Source organism: Anguilla rostrata, chromosome 1 (assembly GCF_018555375.3).
Source record: "Anguilla rostrata isolate EN2019 chromosome 1, ASM1855537v3, whole genome shotgun sequence".
NCBI lineage: Eukaryota > Metazoa > Chordata > Actinopteri > Anguilliformes > Anguillidae > Anguilla > Anguilla rostrata.
The window spans coordinates 6893799-6906016 of NC_057933.1; the positions used below are offsets into that span (position 1 = coordinate 6893799).

At 47.8% G+C, this 12218-nt stretch overlaps 1 protein-coding gene across 1 annotated transcript in view; it reads left to right on the forward strand.

Moving 5' to 3' along the window:
* Positions 1–12218, forward strand: part of LOC135239039 (MAM domain-containing glycosylphosphatidylinositol anchor protein 1) — a 170551-nt gene that overhangs the window by 109677 nt on the left and 48656 nt on the right. The window contains exons 9-11 of the mRNA XM_064307432.1: positions 2155–2451; positions 8058–8327; positions 10208–10353. Of these exons, the coding sequence (XP_064163502.1) occupies positions 2155–2451; positions 8058–8327; positions 10208–10353 (713 nt within the window). The remainder of the gene's footprint in view (positions 1–2154; positions 2452–8057; positions 8328–10207; positions 10354–12218) is intronic.

The following is a 12218-nucleotide window of genomic DNA, read 5'->3' on the forward strand; positions in this document are numbered from 1 at the left end:
CGTCTCTCAGCTGTGGGAATAGTGCCTCAGACACTAGAAGCTGAAAAGGCAAGTTGGTAGCGTGTAGACGTGCTTTTCATGCTGATAGTCTGTGCAGTTCACTTGTGAAAGGTGATCAAAAGAATGAAAGAAACAAACGAACGAGCGGAAATCAAGATATTAATGTTCTTTGTTCTCCGGAATGAAAGGCTGTCATTTTGTACACCAGCGATGACAAAGTAGTATTTTGAGACATGCTGTGCATGACTTTACTTTAAGAAACCCAGTCCCCACTGCTGCAAAACTCTCCATTGAGGAATAAAAACATGTGAGTCTTTTCGTATTTCTTTTTTGATTACGATTTTATATTTCTGTTGGAACAGTACATGGAGTAGAAAAGAAACGGTTGAAACATCCACGCAATTTATGGATGTATTTTTAGCCGACTGCATAGGGGATGGTGCAAAAACCAACACAAGCAGTCGTGTGTCTCTGGCTCTTGCCATTTTAGAAGAGCAAGAGAGAGAAAAAACATCTGACCATTAATAGAACATAATCCTGGAGCTTGCTTTCGTGGTGCCTTCTTTCCCAGTGCGGACTGGGATGTCTTCTCTTAGAAGAGGCTTTGTCGTTCTTCAGCAGATGGAGCTTGGTGAAGGTCACCGCTTTTGAATTCTGGGTACTGTTGTACTGAGGATTGTGCACCTGGCTTAATAAGACATTTCTGCTGGGTCCTTATCCTTGAGATAAACAATTTGTTTTCTATTTCAGTCCATTATTTGTTTTTTTATTTTTTTATTTTTTATTTGATTTGTTCGCTTTTTTCTTATTTTCACTGTTCATAGCGTTTAAAAGAAGAAAAAGGTCCATGAGAAATGGGACACCGGTAGTGTAAGCAACATAGTCTCTGGCACAAACGGTGGCCTTGTTTACCACGAGCCACTGATGGCTCAAGGCAAAAGTGACGTTCACAAAAACAACCAAACGCATGAATCGAAAGGTGCCTGATCGGGTTTGTTAAAGGACCAAAATGAATTAAAACAAGCACAAAACCGTCCAGACCCACGGCGCACCTGTACAAAGTGTCATGAGTAAAACTTGGCTAACTATATAGCTAGCTAGCTATGGCATGTCCTCACCTCTGTAACGTTATTTGTTGTCCTCCGTGTGTCCATACATCTGTATCGGTGGTACGCGCCAACTAGGTTAACTAAAGTAGGCGAAACGCTAACATGTTAGGGTTAGCTAAAGTAACGTTAGGCAATAAAGCTGTGCTTAAAAATCTCGTGCCGTTCGAAATGGTGATTTTGGGAGATGCACCTGAGCATGCATCCTACTAAACGAAGCACCACCTGCGCACGCGTCCCACCAAACGTCCCTCACAGGTCGTCCGTGAGTGAGTGAGTGACCACAATTTGCCATGCATAGCCCATGGCATAGTTCCTGCGCGCCATGGGAAAAACAAGAACACCGAGAGTCCATGCGTTGGCCTCTTTCTGGGTCACGCCTGGAACTCCTCCTGTGAGGGAAGGATGGGTCATTAAGCTGGAGCAGCCTGTGCTCCTGTCTCTATCACCATGGAGAGGGCATCCGAGGTCTTTGATGTCTCAGCATACAATTTGGGGGTCCGGGGGAGGGGGGGTGGGGGGTAGGGATCAATAGTCCCTCGGGGTACCAGACTGGCAGCCCCTGTGATTTTTCTGCTCACCTCTCTGGGAAGAGGTCTCCTGCCCCCTACACCCCCACCCCCCCACCCTGCCCCCTTCCATAGACCACTTCCCTGCTTACAGTATGTCCCCACTATGAAGAGGTGGGTCTGTCTTTCTTTCTCTCTCTCCTTCTCATTCTCTCTCTGTCTTCCTCTCTCATTCTTTCATCCCTTCATAGGTAACTCTTCTTTTTTTTTTTACCCAGTCCCTTCCTTCCTCTGTTTTTCCCTCTGTCCCTGGCCTCTCACTCTTTCTTCTCTCTGTCACCGCCGGTCGCTTCCTTCCCACTGTAGAGATTACTCACGCAGGCCTGCCGTGCTGTGACTGTGCGTGTCACCGCCGCCGGGAGCCAGTGGTAAAGGCCATCGCTTCGCCGCCACCCACCGTCTTCATTAAAGACTCATTCAAGTGTCAGAGATTGAGCCCCCTCCCTCCCTCCCTCCCTCCCTCCCCTTTTTTCCCCTAGTCATTCCTCCGGTGCTGACGGTGCCCACCGGTGGCGGAACGGTGACGGTGCGGGAGGGATCGTGGGCGGAGCTCGTGTGCCTCGTGGACGGCAAGCCCCGCCCCCCCGTCCTCTGGTCCCGCGCGGACAAGGACCTGCCGATGCCCTCCGGCGACTGGGCAGTGGAGACCAGGGACGGGCGCCTGCGACTGAACAACGTGACGCGGGACCTGGCGGGCACCTACCGCTGCCAGACGGCGCAGTACAACGGGCTCAACATCAAGCGCAGGGAGGCCCAGGTCCAGCTCATCGTGCAGTGTGAGTACAGCCGTGAGAGGGCATTCCAAGTCCCGGTCATCGTGCAGTGTGAGTACAGCCGTGAGAGGGCATTCCAAGTCCCGGTCATCGTGCAGTGTGAGTACAGCCGTAAGAGGGCATTCCAAGTCCCGGTCATCGTGCAGTGTGAGTACAGCCGTAAGAGGGCATTCCAAGTCCCGGTCATCGTGCAGTGTGAGTACAGCCGTAAGAGGGCATTCCAAGTCCCGGTCATCGTGCAGTGTGAGTACAGCCGTAAGAGGGCATTCCAAGTCTAGGCCATCGTGCAGTGTGAGTACAGCCGTAAGAGGGCATTCCAAGTCTAGGCCATCGTGCAGTGTGAGTACAGCCGTAAGAGGGCATTCCAAGTCTAGGCCATTGTGCAGTGTAAGTTCAGCACTAGAGTGTAGTCCAAAGTCCAGGTCATCGTGCAGTGTAAGTTCAGCTCTAGAGTGTAGTCCATGTCCACGTCATCATGCAGTGTAAGTTCAGCTCTAGAGTGTAGTCCATGTCCACGTCATCATGCAGTGTAAGTTCAGCTCTAGAGTGTAGCCCAAAGTCCAGGTCATTGTGCAGTATGAGTACAGGTCTAGAGTGTAGACCAAGTCCAGGTCAGCATACAGTGTAAGTTCAGCTCTAGAGTGTAGTCCATGTCCACGTCATCATGCAGTGTAAGTTCAGCTCTAGAGTGTAGCCCAAAGTCCAGGTCATTGTGCAGTATGAGTACAGGTCTAGAGTGTAGACCAAGTCCAGGTCAGCATACAGTGTAAGTTCAGCTCTAGAGTGTAGTCCATGTCCACGTCATCATGCAGTTTAAGTTCAGCTCTAGAGTGTAGCCCAAGTCCAGGGTCGCCATCCTGTGTAAGTTCAGCTCTGGAGTGCAGCTACACTGCGTTATTAACCAACGAAAACTCCAAAATCAATAATTCATCTCAAATCAGGTTGCCAGCATGATGCAAAGCTACTGCAACGTGCAAGTTCCAGCATTGACCCCATCAGCTTTAATTACCGGAGGGAATAAAAACCAGCGCGGGAGGATATTTCCGATGCTAGTTTCGCTTTTATGGATGACTGAAAATAAATAATTAAATGCTAGCAAAGGCCCGGCCTTCACCGGAAAGCAGTAGTAAGGACACGTTCGTAAGGGACCGTGGGATACGTCTGCCTGGAGGCAGCCATGGAGTGTGGTCCTCTTTCAGTGTCAGTGTACCCCTGAACGTCTTCCTTCCTTTCACTCACTCTCCGCCTCGGTCTCTTCCCCCCTCTCTCGTCTTTCAATCTCACTTAGTCACCCCCCTCCCCCTCGTGTCATCCACTCTCGGTGCCTCATCCTTTTCTCTCTCTCTCTCTCTGTCTCTCTCTTGTCCTTTCTTCGAGGAGGGCTGCTTTGTCTACCCACTCTTTCTGTAAAAAGGCTTAGGGGCCGACCGCTCTGTGTGTGTGTGTACAAGGTAAACGATGAGACTCAAAGTTGAACTTTGCGATTAAACCCTTGATTAAACTTCATGAGTAGACTCCCAAACTCTTTATAATGCGAGGGCCGGGCTATCGTTTTGGCCACGGGGAGTGATGTGCTGTGAAACTTAAGCGGTGTAATGGAACCTCCGGCAGAAGAACCGTTAACGACCGTTACCTTTCAAACATTACCGTAGCCTACACCTCCACACCTCCCGTCAGGGCTCCCTCTTTCCACCGGCATTCTATATATGCTCTCTTTTCCTCTTCTTTCTCTCTCCATCTCTTTTCTGTCACTCGCTACTTCACTCCTTTTTCTCTGTCTCGCCCTGTCTCTATTTTTTTCTCTTGCTCTCTCACTCTCTCCCCGTCTGTTTTCCCCTCTCCTTGTCTCTTTACCTTTGTCTCCCCATTCTCTCTCTCCCAGGCCTGTCTCTCTCTCCCTCCCTTTTTCTCTCCCTCCCTCTCTCTCTCTCACTCTCGCTGTCTTTTTCTCTTTCACTCTCACTCTCTCCACCCGCCCCCCCCCTCCACCCTTCCCTCCGTCCGTGCGCTATTCCTTCTTTTAGCCCGTCGCTGGTGGCTGGCTGTGTCACCGGCGTTTAATAATCACGGATGTGGCTGGGAGCGTGGCTCGGCTACAGAGGCTGATAATCAGCGCTCAAAATGGGCCTCCCGCCCTCCTTCCTATCTGTCACCGTACCAGACAGGAAACGGAGACAACCAGGCGTTTGCCTCCCACAGCGCCCACGTCCCTTCCAAAAAAACTCACCGCGCACTGACACCAGCACCATTTTTTAAATTTATTTTTTATAACACCTGCTGTTGAGGCAGACAGAGAGTTTTATAAGGATGCGTTTGTGTATGTGCTTGGGTATCCACCTGCTGCTGTGGTGTCTGATTGGTCAAGTTATGTGAAGTGCCCAGATGTAAATGCTGGATCAGTTGGCAATGTACTGTACTGCATGGCTGACACGGTAATCATCTATTTTCCATAATGCCAAGAAAATAGCTCTGATCGCTGAATTAATGACACCTTATACATGCACATTCAATGTTTGTGAATATTAGAGAGGGTTGGGAGAACAGAAATTGGACTGTTTGAATATACACTGAAATCATTAGAGGATTTGAGTGTCTTTTTTGAGGGGGAAAGACAAGATAGATTCTTACCTCTTTTTTTCTACCCAGTTTTGTATAATTTGGTATTGTGCCTCTGGAATTGACATTGTACTACATGCCTATGTACTAGTGTGCTGATTCCACACTATATAGGTCACACAGCATTACAGCAGCTAGTTCTGATTATAGGAGAGGAATGTCTCTCACTGATCACAACTGGTAGCCTGGGGTTGGAAAATACACACATTTTTGCTGCTTTCAGATGTGGCTATATATTGAAAAGATATACACTGCTGTGAAATCCATTCCTCATTGTATTTTCAAAAAAGTCCCTTTATTTTCAATGTATTGCGGTGTATATAATTTTCAATAAGGCAAGGCAAACCGTACAGCTGTGGACTCTTGCTCATATTGAGCTAACGACCTCAAAACCCGTGCGAACCTGTTCTCTGCGCCTTTTTGCCGAAAGTACCACTTTCGAGCCCATTAAGAGTGTTTTTAATCAGTTCCTTAATCGTGCGATTCCTTCCGGTCTGTGTGCGTTTCGGGGTGAGTGCGCCTCACGGTATCATAACATCACATAACCCACTAATGCGTGCGTGATTGTGAAAGCTGCGCGGGCGAGCTCCGCGGCTCTGCCATGGCGCCCGACCTCCTGGCTAATGGCATGCGGGCAGTCATTAGCGAAGGTGAATTTCTGACGGGTTAATTACACTTCGTTAGCGCCGGCAGCGCACGGCGGCGCCGCGCTCTGTCACACGCCGGGCCCGAAAGCGTAGAGCCCCCCCACCCCCCCCCACCCCCCCGCGCTCCTGTGGGAGGTGAGGCTCTGTCACCGCGGATCGTCAGCGGGGGGGACTCTGAAGTCAGCGTGCCGCGCGGTTCTTAGTCAGAGATCCCGCGCAGAGCTGGGCCGTCTCTCCGCGCCCGTCACCCGGCCGCTCTTAGTCAGAGATAATGAACGGAGTTCTGCCGTCTTCTTTTTGTGTTCTGTCAAACGGCTCTTCTTAGAGTTCCTGGGCGATTTCGTAGAGTTCCTGGACAGAGTTCTGCCATCTCTTTTTATTCGGACATCCAGCTGTTCTTAGTCAGAGATAATGAACAGCGTTCTGCCATCTCTTTTTATTTTGTCACCCAGTCCTTCTTAGAGTTCCTGGACAACTTCTTAGAGTTCCTGGACAGATGGTTCCTCTGCCATCTCTTTTTATTCGGTCATCCAGCTGTTCTTAGTCAGATCATGGACAGAGTTCTTTGGAGACAAGAAATTAATGGTGGCAACTTGAAACAGACTGCTTTCACCACAAATCTAATTCAAGGTCCCCATTTATTAATGGAGCATCACGTAGTTCTGGCAGGTCACGAGAGTCAAGCGCTCCGGCCGAATCAGCTGATGGCTCAGCTGAGTGATGTTCGCCTATCACAGTACATTCACTAACAGGGCGGTCTACTTAAACAGCCTCCCTCTACTCATTCGGCTGCTCCTCCTGCATGCAAGCGCTGCACGTTGCTTCGTAAATCCCCTCCACCACCCCAGCCCCATCCCCATGCGTCAAGAATTTGCATTCTCCATTCCTATGTGTTAAGAAGTTGTATTGCTCCATCCTTATGTGTTAAGAAATTGCATTTGCTCCATTCATGTGTGTTAACTGCTTTGCTGCTGGATCTGTTCTGTGTGTACCCCTCTTGGGGGGGTTTGGCTGCTGGCCTCCCGGCCTTATCCACGCGGGCTGCGTGGTTGGCGGGAGAGCTCCAGAACAGAGCCATACCGCCAAACATAACTGTATTGCCTTTATTGTCAATAAAGTTCTACTTGATGACAGTGGTCCTGACAGAACACTTTTTATGCAACATACTGAATATCCGATTTCTCCACAAGTTCAACGCGGGCTCCTTTCGATAACTCTAGTCAAAAATCAAAAGTCAGAAACAGACAAAAATTAACATTATTTTGCTGGAAAACAAAAAAGCCATTTGAAAAACAGAAAAACGTATATCCTCTGTGATGTATAACCAGCAGCCTGAATAGCAGAAATGCGCTTTGACCCAAACTGAGGGGTCGGTCTGTTTTGCAGTTTTCGTTTTCCTGTTTTGCTCGGGGCTGCTTTTGGCTGGGTCCTCCTGTCAGACCAGCCCTGCTGAGAAGAATATTCTCATTTAGCACTTGGCTGAGTACGCAGCTCGTTTTTCTACTTTATTCCGTGCTTGCTTTCCTATCCCTTATTTACTTCGGCTAAATACATTTGTTGTGAGAACAGAAAACTGTGGCTCATCTGTGACCACTGTGGTCCAGCCTTCACCTGTCCTTTGGAAAGATTATGAACACTGTTGTGTTTGATAAGGAGAACAGGCCATTCGGCCTCTCCAGTCTAGCTAGCAGCTGTGCTCGCTCTCGTCCCAGGAGAGCTGCCAGGGTCTGCTCGGGTTTTGTTTTCAGGCAAAAATCAATTTCCCAAATCAGACCAAAACTCGAGGTTGCGGTGACCTTTGATTGTCTGCCTGACCAGACTGTCTAATGGCTAATGTCTGGTGTCTAATTTGACCTGTAGGAGGAAGGAGGTAGACATGTTTGTGTATGTCAGTGTACTGTATGTATTACTTTTGACTTATGCTTGTCTGGCCTTTGACGTATGTTGATAGTGTTGCCTTCCGTGCTGGCGGAAGTATAGGGAAGTATAGTATAATGGGCAAGGAGTTGGTCTTGTAATCTGAAGGTCACAGGTTTGATTCCTGGGTAGGACACTGCCATTGTATTCTTGAGCAAGGTACTTAACCTGCATGTCTTCAGTATATATCCAGCTGTATACATGGATGCAATGTAAATGCCATGTAAGACGCTCTGGATAAGAGAGTCTGCTCAATGCCTGTAATGTACTGTAAATAAATGTGCCCACTTTTTGGGATTAATGAAGTTGTGCTGCTACTTATGCTAAGTGTAATCATCTGCTGAAATTAACCAGTTGATCACCGATCAGTGAAATCCTGCCATGTTCTGCGGTCCTGCCCCTGATTTCGTGAGTCTGTCTCTGTCACAGACGCCCCCATCGTGGACCCGCCGTCGCTGGACGTGCGGTCGCCGAGCAACCTGCCGGTGACGCTGCGCTGCGCGGTGCTGAAGTCGAACCCGCAGCGCGTGGCCCGCGTGTCCTGGCTGGTGAACGGGCGGGCGCTGCGCCCCGAGGCGCTCGGCACGCAGGACCCGCCGCAGCTGCGCATCGAGAACCTGCGTCCCGGCAACAACGGCACCTACGAGTGCAGCATCAACAACGGCGTGGGGAGCTCCTCCTGCATCTTTAACGTGTCCGGTAAGCCCCGCCCCGCCCCGCCCTGCCCAGCCCTGCCCCTCAATGCCCCGCCCTGCCCCAGCGCCCGCCCTCAATGCCCCAGCCCCACCTCTCCAGCACCCCCCCCGACCCCAACTCCCAGCCCCAGCCCACTGGACCCTGGACTCCCTGAAAAAAAGGTACATGAAAGAGCCTAAAAAGATACAAACGCTTGTCACTGGGCTGGTACCCAACAGGTATATAAAATTGTACCCCTAGCCAGCAGTACACATTTTATTTGTACCTTTTTTTTTGCTTGTGAAAGTTACTTATTGCTACCCAAAATAGAACATTTGGGAAATGTATTTGTTAAAGAAGGAAAATCTACCTCCTCTGTACCTTTATTTCTGACAGCGTGGCAAAAAAAACCTTCCAGCTGATTTGTGAAATTTCAGCAGCAGGTCTGCAGCAGGTATGATAGCATCTGTTCCGGCTTCAAATATTTTTACTAGAGTGAGTTTGACCACACTGTCTCGTGTTCGAGGCACTCTTGTCACATAGGTGCCAACCAGAGTACAGCTATTTTTTGAGGGGGGGGGGGGGGGGGGGGGTTGAAATGGCAAGTTAAAAGTTGTTTTGAAACCTTGTGCTCAGAATATAGCGTTGAGTACTCTCTTAGTGGCGTTGAAACAAAGAAACACCAAAAAAAAAAGTCTGACCTGTCATAACAGGATATGCTGTGAGATAAATTTGGTCGGCTGTATATTCACAAGTGATTCATATTATAAAGCGCTCATTAAGTCCTCCTCTGGGTGCTTTGAGTTTAGCGTGCTCTCTTAATGAGGCATATTTCTGTCAGCCGATGCTTCCCTTTCCAGAGAATTGTAATACTGTGCATGCACCTTCTTACACGTATGGGGACAAATTCAGATATATGAAAATATGCTTAAGCGTATCTGCACCCATAATTTCATTATGAACGTGTAATGTTTTTTACGGCCGAACGTTTTGCTTGTAAAATCAGCGTGTTTCTGAAATAACTCGCGCTTATTTTATTTTTTGCTTTAGCTTGGACTTGGAAAATAAGCAGAGCAGATTTAAAAAAACAAAAAAAAACAGCACCCAGACCTGCGTTGCCTCTGCTGACTGATGAGCCTTTCCTGGGCGTGCTCCGCCGAACGTTCTCCTTTCTTATTGATTTCATTCAGAAAGCCTTCTGCCGGGGCTTCTGTTTGAATGAATATGCTTAAAATAATACAGAGAACAGGCCGTTTATACGAGCCTATCAGTCTGGCCTGTCGTCACCGCTGGAACATTCAGGCGGGTTATGGGCCGCACATCGCATGCTTTGCAGCTTTTTAAATATTTGCTGTGCTGACATCGTACGCATATTAATTTTGATCCAGGAAGTGAGCTGTATATGCTGTCTCAATGTACTTTTCCAGCAGACCTGTGGTCCAGACCTGGGTCAAATACGTATTTGTTTGGGATTCAAGTACTTTTCTGTGCTCTGTTGATCTTGCCTGGTGTAACTGAGCCTGCCGATATGACCAGAAGGCGGGGTTTGCATTTTTTGAGAGTATTTCATTGGTTCCAATACACCAGACAAGATCAGTAAAGCATAGAAAAGCATTTGAATCCAAAATAAATATGTATTTGACACACAGGTCTGCTGTGGTCCTGTTTCTCTTGAGATCTGTCACATGGGAGAGTTAAAAAAAAAAAAAAGATAAATTTGGCTTTCAGAATGTATGTGCTGAGCCTGGGCCTTGCGTTCCTTCACAGGAGAGAAGGCCGCATTAATGAAGTCCCAGTTTATAATGCACAAAACCACAAACCCAGCTTTATCGGTAGATCTAATTACTTTCGACCGACTAGCCACTCTCTCTCTCTCTCTCTCTCCCCTTCTTTTTTTACTGCAGCTCGGCCTTACAACCCGGAGTTCTACTACGATACGCCCAACCCCATACGCGTCCAAAAGGACAACAACTACTCCTACAACCTGCAGTGGACGCAGAAGGAGCCGACCGCGGTGGACCGGATTGTCGGCTACTGGATTAACTGCCAGGTGGGAGATATGAACACAACAACTGACACATCCGGGCGGGGCATCTCTCTGACGAAGACAAAGCGTCTGACACGCACCAGCCTCATTTCCAACCTGTTCCTGATTGGCTAGGCCTACAGAGCCTCTCTCTCTCTCTCTCTCTTTCTGTCTCACACACAGATACACACGCACACTTACAGAACACACGCACACAGACGCAAATATGCGCACCTTGAAAAAAAACAACATATTTATGTAATGGATAGAATCTTTTTTTTCCTCTCCTTTCCTCCAGTTTCCTTCTCCGTATATATTTTGCGTTCACTGTGTGTTTCTCTCTTCTTCTCCCCCTCTCCTGCTCTCCTTGGGGTATACCTAGCATCTGTGGATTCAGTCTCCCTCTCTCTCTCTCTCTCTCTCTCTCTCCAGTCGCTGTCTCCCTTCATCTCTCTCTCTCACTCTCTCTCTCTCCCTCTCTCTCCGTCCCAAGTCGCTCTCTCATCTCTCGCTCTCACACAGCACACACTTTCTCCATCCCTGTTATTGACTGTTTGCGCGAGTGGAATAAGTGAAATAAATAAACGTGCGCTCTCATAATTTGGGCCGGGGGAAAAGGCTGGCCGTGTAGGGAGCGGACAGCCGATCGATCGCGGCTTGTTCTGCATTAACAAGGTTCTGTGAGCGCCCCGTTCTCCCTTCTGTCTCCCGCTCCGTCTGTCCCTCTCTCTCTCTCTCCCTCCCTCCGTTTCTCCCTCTGCCACCTTCCCCCACTCTGCTTTAATTGATCACAGGAGAACCTGCAGCATAGTGTGTGGTTAGACCAGCTGTTCTCTCTTCTCCTTGACTTATCAAAACTCTCGGTCTCTAATTCGAACGCAGCCGTGTAAACACTCCTACAGCATTCTTGTTATCTCATTAAACAAGCATTTAACAAAAATAATTAATGTAATATTTTGTTAATTTTATCATCAGTAGTTTTTTTATTTTAGAAAAACATGCTAAATGATTTAATTGTTTTAAGGAAAGTAATAACAAATCATATTTTATCGTTCTAATGTAATGCTATTTTAAAAATAGAAAATACCAATTATGATTCCAATTATAACTATTCGTTGGAGTGCAGTGGAAACCATATCAGGAGCTCGCTGGGTTGTACTAGTTCTCAGCTCCGTGCTGTAATGCGTTCCTATCAAACCGTTGTTAAATGGCAGTTGCAAAATTAAATGGTACGTGACAGCTTTTATCTGTCCATGCCGTGCCTGGTTACTTAGTTTTCCTCATTTGGTTTTTTATCTATGCTTCCACCAGTGCTCCACTCAAATGTCCTTTTTCTCTGCAGGTCAGATATGCATCAGATTTGTATTCGACCTGCAGAATTCCCTGTTGTACATCTGTGTGCGTGACATCACACATATGCGTGCATGTCATCACACATATGTGTGCATGACATCAAACATCTGTGCGTGCAACATCACACATCTGTGTACATCAAACATTTGCTTTGAAAATGAAGCTCTACTGTGGACTGTTTTTTTTCTAACACTTCCTCGTATCTACATTTTTTTTTTCTGTTGGCCAAGTCAGTTCTAGTTGATATTACCTTGAGGATGTCCTTTGAAATGAACAGGGCGCTTTCCAATTTTATTGTAGAATGCAACTGGCTACATCACCGTGTTTCTACAGCGGCCTGTTTTGCGCTTGACGTTTTTGGAATATTTCTGTATCCATTATTTTTTAACACGTCAACAAGAAAAAAGAAGAAGAAAAAAAAAAAAACACAAAGCGTTTCTTCCTCCCCCTGCGATGAGAAGGGAATTGAGAGCGAGCCAGACGTCGGTGTTTGCAGGTATCGTTCAGGAGCGGGCCGGCCCCTAGGATGTTTCTGC